At 36.6% G+C, this 20,313-nt stretch overlaps 1 protein-coding gene across 1 annotated transcript in view; it reads left to right on the top strand.

Annotated features, from left to right (window-relative positions):
- Nucleotides 1–14,993, top strand: part of REL (REL proto-oncogene, NF-kB subunit) — a 36,909-nt gene extending 21,916 nt beyond the window's left edge. Inside the window, exons 5-10 of the mRNA XM_025932316.2 lie at nt 6,888–7,028; nt 8,177–8,281; nt 9,004–9,216; nt 10,017–10,085; nt 10,214–10,279; nt 11,482–14,993. Coding sequence (XP_025788101.1) covers nt 6,888–7,028; nt 8,177–8,281; nt 9,004–9,216; nt 10,017–10,085; nt 10,214–10,279; nt 11,482–12,245 — 1,358 coding nt within the window. The 3' untranslated portion in view covers nt 12,246–14,993. The remainder of the gene's footprint in view (nt 1–6,887; nt 7,029–8,176; nt 8,282–9,003; nt 9,217–10,016; nt 10,086–10,213; nt 10,280–11,481) is intronic.
- Nucleotides 14,994–20,313: the final 5,320 nt, after the last annotated feature.

Here is a 20,313-nt window from a genome sequence, read left to right as displayed (position 1 = left end):
TTCACATAGGAAAATTCTGTTAGTACTGTAAGAGATTAGTTGACTTTGTTTTTGTGATCTATATTTATGATATATAGAAACAGTAAAATTGGAAGTGTTTAGTAAAATAGGACCTGCACTTTCTGGTCTATAGACTGATGTTACATTCATTGTGACAGTCTGTTTTCTAGACATCAGGTATTGTGTGAAAATACAAAAACTGGTAAAAATTATTCTTAACTTTGTGTAGGATTAGTTTATGTACTACATCAACTAGTATGTTTTAAGGGCATTCCTTACTTTTCTTGCTATTAATTCTTTAGAACTATCTCTTACAAAAAAGGGATATACAGCAGTCAAGTAGTGTTAAACTTGAGGTTTTATGTAAAAATATTGTTCAAATTGTCAAAGATGTGCTGAAATCTAAATTGCATGAAGAATTTAATGAAGGGTTCCAATATCAAGTTTTAATAGTGTCCACTTAGCTGGAATAAAAGAATAGCAGTTAGACTTCATAGAGGACTCTTACAACAAAAGCTGAAAAAAATTTAAGTTATTTATCATTTTCTAGCTGTTTAATGATGTACAAGGAATTCTAATATTCATTGATTAAAATCGATAGGATTTTGACAATAAAGAATTTACAATTCAGTTTTATTCAGTATCTTATTATTTTTCCATATCGAGGACACTGAGTTGTTACAAAGACTATTTTACAATTGAGTTTGGGGGGATTATCTTATATTGGTAGTCTGAAAGATAACACAGGGGCACCTGGGTGGCTCAGTCGGTTAAGCATCTGACTTCGGCTCAGGTCATGATCTCACCATTTGTGGGTTCGAGCCCCGCATCGGGCTCTGTGCTGATGGCTCAGAGCCTGGAGCCTGCTTCGGATTCTGTGTCTCCCTCTCTCTCTGCCCCTCCCCTGCTCACGCTCTGTCTCTCTCTCTCAAAAATAAATAAAACATTTAAAAAATTAAAAAAAAACAAAGTCCTCACCAGAAGAAAAAAAATATTAAAAAAAAAAAGAAAGATAACACAGTTTAAAAAGACAAGTGGTCTCTAACATAGATTCATTCTGGTCTCGAAAGTCTGGTTTCATACAAGAAAATATAAGAGCCTTTCCTCACAACGTTAAGCTTAAAAAACAAGAAGAGGGGCACCTGGCTAGCTCAGTCCATTAAACATGCAACTCAATATTGGGGCCGTGACTTTGAGCACCATGTTGGGTATAGAGATTACTTAAATAAATAAATTTTTTCTTTTGTTTTTAAAAGACAAGAAGAAAAAAAGGCTCTTGAGTACTTCATTATCCTTTCTTTACTGCATTCACTTTAGTTTTTCAAACCTTATTGATTATCATGGGCAGAACTTGGGGCACTTCTTTTATGCCTTCTGTATTCAACATACTGCCATTATAACACTTTTCATGTTATATAATTTTACTTTACCTATTTTTCATGGAGACACTAATCTCACTAAGAGCAGGCATGGTCTTTTCATATCTGTATCTGGTATTTATTTTAGTGCACAGCACATAATAGTAACTCAATAAATACCTTGAAAGAATGAGTAAATTAATGATAGATGGCTGTGACCATTTACCTTTTGCCTGGCCATGTAAGCACTTTAAATGTTAGCTTTTCTTATGTTATACATGACAGATTAATCTATACATTTTTTTAAAAGTTTTATTTATTTTGAGAGTGAGAGTGCATGAACAGGTGAGCTGGGGAGGGGCAGAGAGAGAGAGAGGGGAGAATCCCAAGCAGTCTCCATGTTCAGCACGGAGCCTGACACGGGCCCACAACCACAAGATCATGAGCTGAGCCAAAATCAAGAGTCAGACGCTTCCAGGTACCTGGGTGGCTCAGTCGGTTAAGTGTCCGACTTTGGCTCAGGTCATGATCTATCGGATTGAGCATCACATTGGACTCTGAGCACCACATTGGACTCTGTGCTGACAGTCTGGAGCCTGCTTCAGAGTCTGTGTCTCCCTCTCTCTCTGCCCCTCCCCCACTCACGAGTGCACGCTCTCTGTCAAAAATAAACATTAAAAAAAAAAAAGAGCTAGACACTTAACCAACTGAGCCACCCAGACGCCCTTCTATACATTTTAAATAGCAAGTCAAATGAATTATAACTAAACTTCATTTTTTTTTCTGAAATGAGACTTAAATGAAATGAGCTTTTTTCCCAAATGACTTTTAAATGAAGTGAGCTTTTAAAATTATTAGCCTATGTACTGTGTATTTTTGTCCTGATGTTTACTTGTATTTCAGTAATATTTAACTGTATTAGAATTTTGGAAATGTCACATCTCTAGAGCTAATATATACTATAATTGACTTTAAAATTTTGATCCCCTGCTTCCAAGAGAAATACATCATGGTAATATTTTTCCGATAAAAATTAAATTCTTATACATACTGCTTTTAGGACTAAGGAGTAATATTTATTTCTAAAGACAGATTAAGAAGAACAATTGTTACCTTGTTGCCTTTTGATAAATATAAAGGGAAATTTTAAACTAGTTTAAGAGGAATTTAAGAGAATTTGTTCTTCGTCAGATTTTGCATATTTTTAAAAGCTGAGAAGCATTCTCCACATTGCAGAACAAAATACTTCATTTTGTATTATAGAATGATACGTATATATTTAAAAACCTGTAGCAAGCATTATCCTAAACGAAGGAGACATCAGAAGCATGCTTTGAAGTTAAGAATGAGAAAAGAATGTGTATTCTTGCTACTTCTGTTCAACATTGTAGTGGAGAGTGTAGCCAGTGCAGGGGCACCTGATTGAAAACGCAGAAATAAAACTGTAATGATCAGAAGCTATTCTTTATGGTGAAAACTCAAAAAGATATACAAGTATACTATCAAAATACTAACCTCAAGAAGAATGGATATAAAATTAATATACAAATATCAGTAGGATTCTATATATCAACAATAAATAATTAAAGGAAATATTGTCAGAAAATATAAAGTACGTAGCAACAAATCTGAGAAATGACAATGAAGATTTCTTTAGGGAAAATTATAAAATTTCATTATGAGAGGGTGGAGAACACCTAAACCGAAGGAAAGATAGGTCATGTTTACTAATATCAATATTATAAAGATGGCATTTTCCCCCAAATTGACATACAGATTCAATGCAATTCCAGACTCTTGAGATTTTTCATTATATATGATAAGATTATTCTGAACAGGAAAAGGAGGATATTTTATAGAAGAGAAATAGCAATGACAAACTGGCTTTATCAGATACTAGAATTTATTATAAAGAGAAGTATTAATTAAGGCAGTGTAGTATTGAGGTAGCAATAGACAGATTGACCAGTGGAATAGAATTGTGACCCCAGAAACAGACTTAAGAAAATATGAGAATTAAGTTGGATTTTTCTAACTCTTGCTATATACAAAAATCAGCTGAAAATGGATTACAAATTTTAGTGTAAATCAACACTTTTAAAAACTCTCGATAGAAAATCTTGGTAAGCAGATTTTAGTCCTTGGCATATACAAAGAGAAGACACAAAACAAAGTTTTATAAAACAGTTGATACATTTGATGGTATTCTTAATTTCAGTTTATTGTATTTTTCAATTCTAGAATTTATTTGGTTTCTTTTCTAATAGTTTCAAGTTCTGTACTAAGTTCAATCTTGTCTTTCAACTCCTGAGTACATTAAGTATAGTTATTTTTAATATTTTATTTATTTACTTATTTATTTATTTATTTATTTATTTATTTATTTATTTATTTATTTAGAGATAGAGACCGTGAGCAGGGGAGGGGCAGAGAGAGAATCCCACGCAGACCCCACACTGTCAGCACAGAGCCCAATGCAGGGTTCAAACTCACAAACTGTGAGATCATGACCTGAGCTGAAGTCAAGAGTCAGATGCTTAACTGACTAAGCCACCCAGGCACCTCTAAGAGTAGTTCTTTTAAGTCAGGTTTCTGAAGACTTCACTATTTGAATCTTTTGCAGTGTTTCTATAGACTCTTGTTTTTCTTTTCTTTTTTTTTTTGTTTTAAATCACTTTATTTTGTCTCCTCATATGCCTGGTTATTTGAAATAGAATACCAGTCATCGTATATGAAAAATTCTAAGGATTTTAGGTCTAGGATGTTGTTATCTGCCTTCAGAAGATTTTCCTATGGTAGGTGACTAGTCACTAGCAATCTCAGATCACCTCAAATCAGTGAATGATTTAGGTTATTTGAAAGTGGACTTCATCTCTGTGGACCTGGTATCTTTCCAGTTCATTCTTTTTTTTTTTTTTTTTTTTTTTTTTTAATGTTTATTTATTTTTGAGACAGAGAGAGACAGAGCATGAACGGGGGAAGGTCAGAGAGAGAGGGAGACACAGAATCCGAAGTAGGCTCCAGGCTCTGAGCTGTCAGCACAGAGCCTGACGCGGGGCTCGAACTCATGGACCATGAGATCGTGACCTGAGCCGAAGTCGGACGCTTAACCAACTGCGCCACCCAGGCGCCCCTCCAGTTCATTCTTAACTCCTGAAGTATAGCTCCTCCAGGGCTCCAACCAAAGAACTGGGCATTTTTCAGGTCCTCCATCCTCGGTATACCCTGAACTCCCTTTATTTTTCCCCTACAGGCTACTGAGAATTTATCTTAACTTCTCATTTTCTTAGCCACCTCTTAGAAAATTGGCAGGCTATATCTGGAAAAAAAGAAGCCTCTCATTCTGAACTTAACCTCTATGGGTTTCTGTGATACTGTGATTTATAATAAATATATATTTGGTCTTCACCCCCATTCCTGACATAAAGCTCCTAAAACCTTTTGTAAGTGATAACAGCAAAAAAAAAAAAAAAAAAAGGGTCTTTTGTTATTTGTAATAAACTCCTTTCAACCACCCCTGTTATGTCATATTATGTTATGATATGAACACCTGCACCACAGGTGTTCATATCATAATATTTTGACTTTTTAGTTATACAGATATGTTCTTGTAGACTCCTTCAAATGCTTGGCTTAAGAATGCAAATGAGAGCGGCGCCTGGGTGATTCAGTTAGTTGTGTCTGACTCTTGATTTCTGCTCAGGTCACGAACTCACAGTTGCTGAGTTCGAGCCCCGCATAGGGTTCTACGCTGGCAACATGAAGCTTGCTTAGGATTCTTTCATCTCTTTCCCTCTCTCTCATCCTGTCTCCCACTCACAGTCTTTCTAAATAAATAAATAAATGAATAAAGCTAACTTAAAAAAATACTAATGGGAATATTTAAAATTTTTTAATGTTTATTTTTGACAGAGAAAGAATGAGTAAGAGGGGCAGAGCAAGAGGGGGACAGAGGATCCCAAGTGGGCTCCACACTGATAGCAGTGAGCACTAATGGGAATATTTTAAATGTTCTGATAGCTACAAAGACTGTGAGCATAGTTTAAATAAAAACAGTCAAAATTGCATTGCCATTTTATTATTTCCTGTAAGGACCAAAGAATTTGGTATTTAACTGTGTTTTCAAATTTAGTATTTCAAGTTTTAATACTTTCTGAAAACTAAAATTTCATAAAAAATTTCCACATTGCGTATTTCATGCTTTTAAAAAATATGGCTGTTGGGGCGCCTGGGTGGCTCAGTCGGTTAAGCGTCCGACTTCGGCTCAGGTCACGATCTCGCGGTCGGTGAGTTTGAGCCCCGCGTCAGGCTCTGGGCTGATGGCTCAGAGCCGGGAGCCTGCTTCCGATTTGGTGTCTCCCTCTCTCTGCCCCTCCCCCGTTCATGCTCTGTCTCTCTGTCTCAAAAAGAAATGTTAAAAAAAAAATTAAAAAAAAATATGGCTGTTATGATTTATTGCTACAGCTTATGTTATTTGAAAATGCAGTTAATATTTTCTTGTTGAACTGTATTTCTTTTCAAATATCAACTTAATAAACTTACTACATCTATTCTGTCATAAAGAATAGGTTTTTATATTTTTTCAGAACTGTAAAATTTTCCTGCTAGTGTTTTTGTTCCTTTTAAAGCAAACTTAATTTGTACATAAAATTCCTTACGGAAACTAGCTAGTTACCTTATATCATCTATTTTCTTCTATATGGGTATTTAATTCTATAGGGTATTTAATCCATAACATATTGTTCTGAATTTTAGTAGTTATTTCTACGTATGTCATTTTTATGCAAAACATACATAAAGCTTTCTAATAGAGTTCAGTTTTTGAGAGCATAGGTTCAGGATTCAATGACGTCTTAGTTTGAATTCCTTCTCTACCATTGCCTATCTGTGAAACTTTGGAGAAGTAATTTCATCTCTTTAACATCAGTCCTTGGGGTGCCTGGGTGGCTCAGTCAATTGTCCAACTTTGACTCAGATCATGATCTTGCGGTTTGTAAATTCAAGCCCCGCGTCAGGCTCTGTGCTGATAGCTCAGAGCCTGGAGCCTGCTTCAGATTCTCTGTCTCCCTTTCTCTCTGCCCCTCCCCCACTCACACTCTGTCGCTGTCTTTCAAAAATGAATAAACGTTAAAACATAAAATTCTTCATCTGTAAAACAGGGATGATAATAATTCTTATACAGATTTATATTCTCTTTTATATTCTTCCTATTCTCTGTTGCATATAATCTGCAACTACCTTGTAAGAATTTGTCAATTATTAATGTCAGTTTGGGGTTCTGCTCTAAATTTCAGATAACTTAGGATAGTTACTTCCTGACCATGGCTATAACTTAATACTGTTAGTGACTGACTACGTGCTGGTAATGATAAAAGGCATTCTTGGATTGTGTGCCATTCTGTTTTGTTAGCACAGATTGGATGCTACTTAGGGTTATTGGATATGTTGGGCAAGGAGGAGGACCTAGCAGGATTTTAGTTCTATGTGACTGTTTTACATGCTTAAAAAAATTGTACTATTTATATTTAGTTCCTGAACAACAGCTGCTTGATATTGAAGATTGCGACCTCAATGTGGTGAGATTATGTTTTCAAGTTTTCCTCCCTGATGAACATGGTAATTTGACAACTGCTCTACCTCCTGTTGTCTCTAACCCAATTTATGACAACCGTAAGTACTTTATTTTCTTATATTTATAGCATTAGCTTATGGGGTTTTTTAGTTTAATTTTTTATAGTATTTTGGCAATTAGAAAAAAGTATGATCATTGTAAGAAAAATTCAAGTATTACTAAAATAATAGGAGTAATCTTCTCTGATCTCCCCCTCCTCCAAAGATAATCACTATCCTCAGGTATGTTTAACCAGTTTCTTCATATATAAAAACAAACCATCGTTTTCACACAATATATTTTTGGCAACTTTAAAAAAAATCACAGATCCTTTAAAAAAAAATTTTTTTTTTTTCTCTTAGCAATATATCTTCAGCCTTTTCCCCCTTTAGGTACCTTATTCTTTCCAGTAACTGCATATTTCTTTATATGGCTATATCACAATTTTGTGAAATCATTACCTTATTACAAGACATTTGGTTTGCTTCCTTCTTGACTTTTTTCTCTAACAAATTGTACTTCAGTAAATATATCCTGTATGTGCATATTTTATGCAGATGTGTCTCTAGCATAATTTTATAAAAGTAGAAATGTTGGCAAATGCTAGATCAAAGGATATGGATATTTGTAGTTTTAGAAGATTATGAAATTGCCCTCAAAGTTTGTGTGTGTGTGTGTGTGTGTGTGTGTGTGTGTGTGTGTGTGTGTGTGTATTTGCTTTTATATGCATCCACTCATGGTATATGACTGCCTGTGTTGCATGTAGAAGCATAGTGGAGCATAGGCCTATAAAGGTGGATCAGAGTATCCTCATCATGGAGAACTTTGAATTGCTAGGGAGAATTATTGAAATTGTATTCCTGTACATGTCAGCATGAAATTGCATTGCTATAGGGTTATAGTCATGATTGAAGAGATTAATCTGGTGACACTGTGTAGGATGGATTGAAAGAATCCGAATTTAGAAACAGGGAGATTTAACTAGAGGACCTGTTATTGCCGAGAAATGAAGTCACAAGGCTCTAAACCAGTTTGGGCAATGTAGTTAAAAAGGAAAAGGACAGATGTGGATTATTAATGTTTTTAATGTCCTTAATTTATTTATACACTAAAGCTTTTATCTGTCCTGTAAGTTGTTTTCCTAGAATTCTCACCGTAAAAAACGAGTAAAAAATATTACTAATTAAAAAAAATCCTTTATGTTTAGGTGCTCCAAATACTGCAGAATTAAGGATTTGTCGTGTAAATAAGAACTGTGGAAGTGTCAGAGGAGGAGATGAAATATTTCTACTATGTGATAAAGTTCAGAAAGGTATTTATTTGTTTCATTGAATTTAGAATATACAGATCTTCCTGGGCTTACAGTGAGGTTACACCATGATAAACTCACTGTAAATTGAAACTAATCTTAAATTGAAAATGCAGTTAATACACCTAACCTGCCAAACATCATAGCTTAGCCTAGCCTACCTTAAACATGCCCATAACACTTACATTAGCGTGCAGTTGGGCAAAATGACCTAACACAAAGCCTATTTATAATAAAGTATTGAATATGTCATGTAATTTATTGAAAACTGTACTGAAAGTGAAAAACAGTTGTGTCAGTTGTTGACCCTCCTGATCAGGTGGCTGACGTGGCTTGCTGCCACTGCCCAGCATCTTCAGAGTATTGTACTGCATATTGCTAGCCCAGAAAAGATCAAAATCTGAAGTACACTTTCTACTGAATGCATATTGCTTTCACGCCATCATAAAGTCAAGAGGTTGTTAAGTTGAACCATTGTAAGTTGGGGACCATTTTATTTCATATTTATTTAGAGAGAGAAAGAGCATGTGTGGGCAAGCAGCAGAGGGGTAGAGAGAGAGAATCCCAAGCAGGCCCTGCGCTGTCAGCACAGAGCCCATCACAAACCATGAGATCATGACCTAAGCTCAATTGACTGAGCCACCCATGCGCCCCCAATCTGTACTTTAGATTAACAGATGGATTTTGTTTTCCCATTGCTATTTCTTTGCTTTTGTATTCACTAGATGACATAGAAGTTCGGTTTGTGTTGAACGATTGGGAAGCAAAAGGTATCTTTTCACAAGCTGATGTACACCGTCAAGTAGCCATTGTTTTTAAGACTCCACCATATTGCAGAGCTATAACAGAACCAGTAACAGTAAAAATGCAGCTGCGGAGACCTTCTGACCAGGAAGTCAGTGAATCCATGGATTTTAGATATCTGCCAGACGAAAAAGGTACGATTTCTTGGTGGTAAGGTTTTATACATTTCTTTCATTTTTTTTTAACGTTTACTTATTTTTAAGTAAAATAAGAGAGCACAAGCATGTGGGTGCGAGTGAGGAAGGGGCAGAGAGAGGGGGACAGAGAGGATCCAAAGCTGGCTCCACGCTGACAGCAGAGTTCAAAGCTGGGCTCAAACTCACGAACTGTGAGATCATGACCTGAGCTGAAATCGTATGCTTAACCAAATGAGCTACCCAGTCACCCCAATATATATTTCTTAAAGTTAGTTCTCCTAATAACATTTTCTTATTAGATACATTTGAATACAGTAGTGTTTATTCATGATTTACATTTTATTTCCTGAAAGTTTTCAGCTGATTTTTTACCATTTGATCTTTATGCTCTTTTGCATCTCTTTCTTTAGAAAGGAATCTGGAATAGTTTCAAAGTATCTGCACTGTTCATCAAAATTTATTTTATATTTGAGGTTCTGTTTTTGTCCTTATCATGCCCTTTTTATATGTGGAAAACTTGCCACTCAGAAACTGGTCTTCATTTTGGTTTGGTCCTTAATCTGCCCTTATTGTGTTAGTTGACATTGTTGACTTATAGGTGTTATAAGAAAACAAGATGAGTATTATACCTTTTACTGCTGACTTGGGACACATTCTGCAATACTTACTAAATCCATATTATATATGTATATTTAAAGCATTTTCTGTATGGGAATAAAACACCTATTTAGTTGTTGAAGGAGAAGCAGCACAATCCTATGATGATTCACATACTTTCCTGCTTTCTTTTTAACCAGATACTTATGGCAATAAAGCAAAGAAACAAAAAACAACTCTACTTTTCCAGAAACTGTGGCAAGATTGTGGTAAGAGTATTTTGGATTGATTTGTATTTAAATAGATTTGGGGGTTTTTACTTTATCCCATTTTCCAAATTTTAACTGATGTTATTTTTAAAATTGCGTTTAATAATGAAAAAACTTTATCACAACAGTTAATTTTCCTGAAAGACCTAGACCTGGTCTAGGATCAACTGGAGAAGGACGATTCATCAAAAAAGGTATTTCATCCCCTGTAGACTATTCCTTAAATGGTCAAAAGATCAGTGCTTTGCACAGTATATTGGAATTCCATTCTTAAGAATGAAAACTGCTTCTTTGCTATTTTCCATTCCCACAAATTATTTCATGCTTTGAATATTAAATGAATTGATCTCCATTTAAGGTCCTGTTGGAAACTATGATTATGTTTTTCGGATTCATTGTTTGAGAAATTACATTTGTTCGTATGGTGGTAATTTTACTTAATTATGGTGTATCATGGAAGAAGTGGTTTGGATCTGGCGGGTCGCTTATCTTTAAAGTTTTACTGGGACACAGCCACGCTCATTTGATGACATATTGTCTGTGGCTGTTTTTTTTTGCATTACAGTGGCAGAACTGAGTAGTTCTAACAGAGGCTGTATGGCCCACAGAGGCTAAAATATTTGGCTGTTTATAGAAAAAAAGTTGTGAACCTCTGGTTTAGATCATTCAACCAGGGTTATTTAATTAGAAGTCTTTCGTTCCCCTTAACATTCTTAAATCAGTGCTTTTTCCTGGTTGAGTATGTATAGCAGTCATATACTATATAAATAAATACAGAATCCTTAGTTTCTTTCTGACTGGGAATTATGTGGTACTTTAGAGTTCTAGCTTAATAGATCTTACCAAGTTATGTGGATTTTTCAATCATCCCTAATGAGCATTTCCTCCATCCCTCCGTTTTCTCCTAAAAATAGTGAATTTGAAAGGTTTTGGCTATTTAGATTCCCATTACCTGAAATTCTGATTTTTTTTTTTTAATGCTTTATTTTTTAAAGTAATCTCTACGCTCAATGTTGGGGCTCGAACTCACAACCCCAAGATCAAGAGTCACATGCTCTATTGACTGAGCCAGCCCAGGACCCCTGAAATTCTGGGATTTATTTTTCACTTTTCAAAAATACCTTTCTAGGGCCTCAGAAGCTAGATTTTCATATTTAACTGGAGTGAAGTTAACTATGCCCAAATAACTTACAAAATTAAAGGTATTTGTAAAACAGCATTACAGAACGCAGCTTTAGACTCGTAATAATTTTAGTGCAATTTACTATTTTTATCTAAACTGTTACATCAGTGTCCTTGAAAGTTTTCTTTATTAGTGTGTTTATGCTATTTTAATTTAGAGATATTTTTTATACTTTTATTTCAGTTTTGTAAAAATGTATTTTCCTCCCCACAGAATCCAACTTTTCTCATGGTGCAGTTTTGACAGATATGTCCAGGACCTCAGGCATTTCAAGCCAAGCAGACTCCTACTATTCCTCGTCTGTGTCCATCTCGAGTGCGTTGTCACATCATACTTCAGCCATACCTGCAATGGTATCTCAGCCTTCAAGCTGGTCTTCAGGGGCCCACCCCACCTCACGCTCAGTCAACACAAATCCACTGAGTAGTTTTTCAACGGGGACACTTTCCTCTAATTCACAAGGTGTCTCACCATATCTGGAAATACCTCTTGTGAGTGATTTGAATGCCTCTAATGCTTGCATTTATAACAATGCTAATGACATAGGCAGAATGGAAGCATCATCCATGTCATCAGCTGATTTATATGGTATTTCTGATGCCAACATGCTACCGAATTGCCCTGTGAATATGAATGACAGCATGAGGGAGTCTGATAATCCAAGACTTGTGAGCATGAATCTTGAAAACCCCTCATGTAATTCAGTGTTAGACCCGAGAGACTTGAGACAGCTCCATCAGATGTCCTCTTCCAGTCTGTCAGCAGGCGCCAGTTCCAGTACTACGGCTTTTGTTGCACAGTCCGAGGCATTTGAGGGATCTGATTTCAATTGTACAGATAACAGTATGATGAATGAGTCAGGGCCATCAAACGGTACTAATCCAAACAGTCATGGCTTTGTTCATAGTCAGTATTCGGGTATTGGCACTATGCAGAGTGAGCAATTGAGCGACTCATTTGCGTTTGAATATTTTTAAGGTAACTTGTGCGATTTAAATGGTTACTCAAGATTTAAATCCTTTGACATGTTTGTAACCATTTTTATGTTACCTATATAGATACAGTATTTTATATTTCTCTGAGACTATAACATAGGGTTTTGTTTTGTTTTGTTTTTCATTTAAAAGATGACAGTTCAAAACTTCTTTATCAGAGAGAAGTATAAAACTTTGGGGATGTAGGGCCTTCCTCTAACAGGCAGGCAATCTTGGCTCTGGAGCTCCTTGTTTAGCTGGCAGAGAATTTGTCAGGATATAATGAAAGATGAATCTTCAGTGCTGAAGCTACAGCTTGAAAGAGAGGGATGAAATCATTTCCTAACTTCAGGAAGAGGAGGAAAAATTCCAGCATTTACAGAAGACTTTTGCTTCAAAGAGTAGATAAATCTACACAGACTGAACTTCTAGGCTAGGATGCCCTATAGAGTCTGACATCCAATGAAGGTTTATTAAACTAGCACATACTTCAGCTTAGGCTAAATCATTATTTGACATAAGTGTATAAAGTACGTGTTAAATATTGAATAAAACCAATTTTCCCGTTAACCCCCCCCCCCACACACACACACAACTTTGGGTATATTGAATATAAAGCTAGAAAGTACCATAAAAGGACAATTCTGAAATGGAAATTTAAAAGGGCCTTACTGTTTCTTCTTTTGAAACATGTGACCTGATGCTGTGTGTGGTGTGAATTCTGTCTTTAGAGTCCTATCCCATTTCCCCATGACAGAATGAGAAGGTGAGAGAGAGCAAGGCTCTAGTTTTTCCAAATATACTTTTTTATACTTCTTTTATATTGTATTAATGTATTCTTAGGTAAATGAATTAACTGATATTTGCTTTTAAGCAAATTTAAGGTGAAACCTGTAATGACTATGTCATTGGAAAAATGAATTACTTATTATTTTTGAGACCCATGGGCCAAGGTGACCCCTAAGGGGTTTTCTGGAGTTTCTTAGATTTTTTTTTTTTTTTTTTTTTAGAGAGAGAGTGAGTATGAGCTGGGAGAAGGGGCAGAAGGAAAGAGAATCTTAAGCAGGCTCCACACTCCTTGTGGAGCCCAATGCAGGGGTTGATCCCATGACCCTGGGATCATGACCTAAGCTGAAACCAAGAGTGGGATGCTTAACCAGCTAAGCCACCCAGGTGCCCCTGAGTTTCTTAAATTTATATGTAAATCAAAAATCTTTAAAAATTTAACTTGGACAGAAGGGAGTTGAAGTGAGCTCTCAAGATAGGGGAAGTTCTCTACATTTCGGACTTAAATCCCTACCTTTAGAATTGCTTGTGATTTTAGCTTTACATCCATGTCTTTAAGGTGAAGAAGTTTCCTTAGACCTCTCTTCTTTCTTGTTTCCTGACTCACTGTGATCTCATCCAATTTCGTGCCCTCTTCCTAAATTTTACCCTTAGACCTATCCCCTGACCTCCAGACTTGGAGCTTACATTATGCATGCAAAACTGATTATTTGACATCTCTGCTCAGAACCTAATTAAAGCTCAGACTCGACATAACTAAAACTGAGTTCTTGATCTTCCCTCCCAAATTTGCTTCTCCTTCAGTCTTCCCCAACTTAGTAATAGTAATGCCATGCTCCTAAAGTTGCTAAGGTCCAAAACCATGGAGTCATCCTTCATTTTTTATCTCCCAAATCCAATCCGTCAGCAAATCTGGTAGGCCCTGCCTTCAGAATATATCCAAAGTTCACCACCTCTTTTGACCTCTACTATCAACTTCCTGTTCTAAGCCACTATCGTATCATCTGCCTATAGCCTCCAAAAACGCTCCTACATCCTTGTGCCCCTACTGTCTATTCTCCCAAAAGTAGCCAGAATAATTATTTTTAAAACAAGTCAAATTGTCAGTCATCTGCTCAAACCATCCAGTGGCTCCCTACTCCCACACAGAGTAAAGACCAAAGTCCTTAAAATTAGCAGGCCCACACTCCCTCTCCTGTCTCATCTCTTACCGTTTTCTTTTCCTCATTCAGCTCCAGGCATTTGGAGCCTCCCTTCAAAAACACCACTTCTACTCATGCCTCAGACTCTTTGTGTTTGGTGTTTTCTCTGCCTTGCCTGTTTCTCTCTGATACATGCGTGGCTCACTTCTTAACAGCCTTTGGATTCACTCAGCTGTTACTGATCAAGGCCTTACTCAACTATCTACACATGAGCACTCCATGCCCCCCTCCCTTATATTGGTCTATCGTACTTATCAGGATCTGACTTTACTAAGCATTTGTTTATTGAATCCCCAGTTTGTGGAACAGTGTCTGCCTCCTATTAAGCACCGAGTAATTATTTCAAAGTACTACTACTAGAACTTTCAAAGTGTAGTACTAATAGAATGTTCAAAGTATTATAGAACTTTGTTTTTTGAAAGACCAGCTCTAATTATTAGATGCTTAGGATTTTTTATAATTGTTTAATGTGACATGGGGTTTATGTCTGAATCATGTACCTTCAGGTCAAGGATTAATACTGGTAATCCAAATTGTTTGAAAGCAGAGCAATCCCAGTGGCAAAATGATGGTAGAATTTAGGCAGTAATAGTAGTTGTGATGGAATTGTCATGATGCTAAGTAAATAGCTTGTCAAAGACTTAGTCTCTTTTACAACCAGAATCTCCCATAAATATTGAGCATGTTCCGAGCTAGAAACAGTGTGTCATTTCACTTACGTAGTGTCCAAGCAAACCAATAAAGTTTATTGGAACAATCAAAATGGGAAATGTGTGGATGTCATGTAAATAAAAATTCTGAGTTGAATGATCCTGGGAAATGAGAAGGCGAGCAAGATAAATCTTGACTTGAGGTCTGGATAGTTTAGGAAGCAGAAGAAAAAGAGTAAACACACAAGTACCATTGATATTTCTCAGAAATTTGATTTCAAATCAAAACATTTGTTATGTAACTTTAAAAACCATAAGCATATAGCATACTTTAGAAGTACTTAACCAGTAAGCAAGGAAAACTTGGAAGGTATAATTCCTTTTTTATTCAAAATATGAACCCAGGATATCTCCAGATAGTGGTTCATAGGTGCTGAGTTTTTTTTTTTTTTTTTTTAAAGAGAATCCTATAATTTTATATTAATTAGCACTGGCAAGCTTAAACACAGACTGTTAGAATATCTAAGTGGATTTTCATTAAATAAGCAATTGACTTGTTTTGCAGTTTTGGATTTTTTTCTGTGTAAGCCGCATTAAGATACTGCAACATCTGTGTTTAGAGTATTTCCAATGGATTTCTCATTTTTCAGGTGCTATTTACTGATTGTAGAATTTATTTAAAAAAATTTTTTTTTCAACGTTTATTTATTTTTGGGACAGAGAGAGACAGAGCATGAACGGGGGAGGGGCAGAGAGAGAGGGAGACACAGAATCGGAAACAGGCTCCAGGCTCTGAGCCATCAGCCCAGAGCCCGACGCGGGGCTCGAACTCACGGACCGCGAGATCGTGACCTGGCTGAAGTCGGACGCTTAACCGACTGCGCCACCCAGGCGCCCCTAGAATTTATTTTATAATTTAAAAAGAATTTGGCAGCCTGCTTCTCCTTGATCTCTAAATGTATTTATGCTCTCACACGTAGTTTCCAAGGAAAAGGTGCCCTTCTGCCTTTCTAAATGAACTCTACTTGTACCTTGGACTGTCCTCTATCTCCCATCTTGTTTTTGTGTCCTCATATCACCATTTAGTGCTGGTTTTCTTTGTATAAATGTGGTAAATGTCTTCTCTAGTCTAAAAAGAAAGGAAACAAAAATCTTTCCTACCAACTTCATGCCCTTTCCTTCACATCTGGGCTTGGGAAATGCTTTCAGCCTCCCATTTTCTCAGCTCTCATTCTTTGGCTTACTGTTTCAAAACATTCTTTTTGTCAGTCCTCACTCTGCCTGACCTATTCATAACCTTCTTCCCTATTGGCCACCCCCTCCTTGGATGCTCCTCCCAGGCTTCTGTGGTAGATAAGATTCTCCGAGGCTGACATTTTTTCCAGAGTCTCATCCCCAGCCCTCATTTGGTGCTATTTTTCCCCCTGGGTGGCCTCATCAATGCCCATGATTTCAGCTTTCTCTCATGCTGCCCACACTTACCTTTATAAACCGGCTCCCCCTTTGGATTCTCTACTTTCATTAATGGGATTGCCATTTACCCTGCCAGCCAGAATAGTTAATAGGAACTTCAAAGTCACATTTTATTCCTTTTCTCCCTCCCTCACACTCATACTTAGTTATCTGGTCTCTTTAATTCTGCCTCATAAAAATGACTTGCATTTTTCCCTCCTTCCTTCCTAGTGCTTTCTTAGTATAGGTCTTCATTCCTTTTCCCCAACAAGAATCTTCTGTATACTGTGGTTAACAATAATACCACATTCTCCTTAAGCCCTATTATGTAGCTGGCATTCCTTGAAAAATCTCTCAGGCTGCCAGGCCTCCATGCCTTTAACATACTCACTTGGCCTCTGCTCTTCGGCAACAACACGTATCCTTTTTTTTTTTTTTTTAATATAAAAATCTGTATTTATTATAGTTAGCATAAAACATTTTTTGCATCAATTATTGTTGTAATTTAGGCTGAATAACTCCAGCTATTTTGCTACTGTGCCGAAGTCCTCTTTTGAACCTACAACGAAGAGCCTGTAATACTTATGGAAAGCGTTACCATAGCAACCTATATTGATGTCACAAGCTCAGGCTTCTGACTTCATTGCATAATGCAGTAGCAACTGGGTTTGCAGCAGAAACACCCTGCTAAAGTACCTTGGTTCACAGCAAAGGGGACAAAGGAAAACAGCAAGATATAGGGAGTTGAAAGAAAGGAATTACTAATGCCTTGTAGTAGGTAACTAGCTCACAAAGATGAAGAGGACACTTTGAAATTAAAAAGCATATAGGGGCACCTGGGTGGCTCAGTCACCCGGGGGGAACCTGGGTGGCTCAGCGGACCCGGTGGCATCCGGCTCAGGTCATATCATGGGTTGGGGAGTTCGAACCTTGTGTCAGTCTCCACACTGACAGTCCAGAGCCTGCTTGGAGTTCTCTCTCTCTGCCCCTCCACCGTGTGGGTACCCTCAAAATAAACAAACTTTTTTTGAAAAAGCATATAGCTAGAGTTTGTTATTTTTTGAAACAGTAATGGGTAAAGGATATGATTGATGTCCTAATCTTAATTTTAATAAAAATGTGGAGAACTCTTACATCAATATGTCATATTATATAGCTAGATCTATTTAAGCATGTTTTTGTATGTCTCAGTGAAAGATTATATCTGTTAATGAGTATTATGCTTCTTATACTGGGTACATTAAATCATCAGTGTTTATTTTACCATGCAAATATTCATCCTCATTAGAAGACAAGTAAGTGACATGGCTTTGCTCATTTAAAATAAAATAAAAATTTGCAATGGTAACCTTTTTTAGACAGGCCTGATCTTTCCATTGGAGCCTAAAGCCTGTTCATTATGTCAGTTGGTCTAGATTTCTATCATAGAGTGAATTTCCGAATTGAGATTTTGGAATTTGGAAAGGCATTTACACTAATAAACTTCCTCACCAGAAACTAAGCAACACATATCCTTTAAGACTGGGCTTCTCCTCCATGAAGCTGAGTCCTCCCCCAGTTGAGACACAGCTCGGTGCGTGCGCCTGTCGCCAAGATCCTCTCAGTCAAGTACAGTCCTTAAAGGTTTGTCTCATTTGGCTTTTGGACTCTCACTTGGCACCATCCGTGGCATCGTTGGTGTTGAATAAATGGTAGCTATTCATTAAAGAGGGAAGGATAAAACTGACAGAGGATTATAAAATGTGGACAAGGATATGATTTTTAAGGGGAAAGGTTACTTAAGCTGGTAGGAAAAGCAGTGATGCCAAGATTACCCAGCTTGTGAAATACTTTACTGTCTGCTTCCTATACTGTCAACTGTATTAGGTAGAAACTTTAATAGTTATTAGGATTGCTTCACATCTCTGACCTTGCTCCTTTTCTCTGCTGTATGTGGCAGTTTTAATCTTCTACGCATTTCTTCAACACCGTACCCTTGCACAGACACTCCAGTATTAATGTAATAAATCACATGGCACATTTTTTAAAGTTTATTTATTTATTTGGGGGGGGGGGGGCAGGGAGAGAGGGAGACAGAATCCCAAGCAGGCTCTGCGCTCAAACTCATGAACCGTGAGATCGTGACCTGAGGCAAAATCAGGAGTCAGATGCTTAACCGACTGAGCCACCCAGGCGCTCCTTTTTTCCCTCACAGAGCACATTTTTTTATGTCTAATGTGCAAAGCACAGTGTTAGGTGCTAGAAATGAAACAGGTGATGGAGATAAATCTCCTGCTCTCACAGATGTCAGTCTTTTTCTTTTAAGAGGTAAAATACTCTGCAAAGTACAGAAAGTGGACTAGTTTTAAGTGTACAGCTTGATGAATTTTTACATATGTAAACAATCATTTCCAGTATCCCAGAAGTTTCCTCCATGCCCTTTCCAATGTACCTATATCTCAAAACCACTATTCTTATTTCTGTCATCAGAACCTACTATTATAATGGCCTTTTAAATTGGTAACTGGGTTTCTCTAAAAGCTGGGTTGTCAGTTTTAAACCTAATGTTTCAGAAAAAAATTTGTCCATGTTAAGAGAGACTTGGAATTGGTGATCTAGGCTGCCCGGTAGTGCCCAATAACTTGTTATATAATAGGGGATTAAAGAAATTGCCACGTGATGTTAAATAGCTTGGGAAAATGGAAAGAGTAGGGACTTTTTTTGTCGGAACATCTAGGTGTGAATTTTCAGCTCTGCAACTTACAGGTTATGCAATATTTAACAAATCATGCCTTCTGTGGGCCTCTCTTCAGATATAAAATGCAGATAATACCTTCTTTACCTACCTCACAAGATGTGTTGTATTAAATAAAATAATGCACAAGAAACTAAGTAGTGCTAATGAAATATTAATAAACCAACATCTATGTGTATCCTGTGGCCCTGAATAATCTCTAAATCCAGACATTCCTTCTGTCTAATATATGGCAGAGTGAGAACTATGGAGTAGATTCCTTAGCAGGAACCCTGAGATGGGTTTCTCTTTAGAATGACCATCTGTTGTGCCCAGATCTGGAGGCTGTTCATTTGGCCTTACTTTTAACAGAACCATTTTCTACTATATTCTATTATATAGCAAACCTAAGATCATTTCCAGTTCTGAAATTCTAGGATCCTTAATTTATTTGCCAAAGTTGATTATGAGTTGGGAGTTGTAGCACTATCTTCCTACAAGGGAGCCTCATCATAGCTAACGAAGTTGCCACTGAAAGATTTCTGATCGTTTCCCCACCCCGCCCCCCCAGGGGTTGAGTATGAAAAGGGCAAAATTAGGATGCTTTTCGTAGCACACAGAATAAAAAATTTCATGCTATTTAACATAAGCCCAGGAGTGGGCAGCTAATGAGAGTGAAATATATGGTCTGTGTCTGATCTTATGCCTTTGTCTAAGATTTAGTCAAATTGCTATTTTAACTAATACATCTTAGCAGAATTTAAAGCACAGACTTAAAATCATTGGATAAGATTGAATTTCAAAAGTAATTGTAATTTTTTTCATGATACAAAAGTATAGGTTAAGAAAAAACCTTTATGTCCCCACTACTGTCACTAATAAATAAAACACAGATAAAAATTTTAAACATTCATTTCTCCTAAAGATTTTCTAAATATGTTTCATTTCGAAATGTCTATAGCTTTAGGAAAAAATACCACCTGCTAGTAATTATTTAGAGGGGGTAGAATTTATCATTTGTCACTTACCACTCATTTCCACTTCAGTTTACGATTGGACTTTCAAAAATTTAAAGAATCTTAAAATTTTAAAGAATTGAAAGAATTAAAAATTTTTCCTTAAATAGTTATGTGTGAACAGTAATAATAATTAGTAAATAATGGTGCTTCAGTAAATCGAGTTTTCAGGGATATCAGCAGAGTAAATAAAATGTGTTTTTGATAAAAGTAAACATCGTGGCTGTTTTTCTTATTACATAATCAAAACAG

The sequence above is a fragment of the Puma concolor genome, chromosome A3 (genome assembly GCF_028749965.1).
Source record: "Puma concolor isolate L17-30 chromosome A3, mPumCon1.1.hap2, whole genome shotgun sequence".
Lineage (NCBI taxonomy): Eukaryota > Metazoa > Chordata > Mammalia > Carnivora > Felidae > Puma > Puma concolor.
The sequence above is the reverse complement of the archived record's forward strand: the minus strand, read 5'-3'. Positions and strand labels throughout refer to the sequence as shown.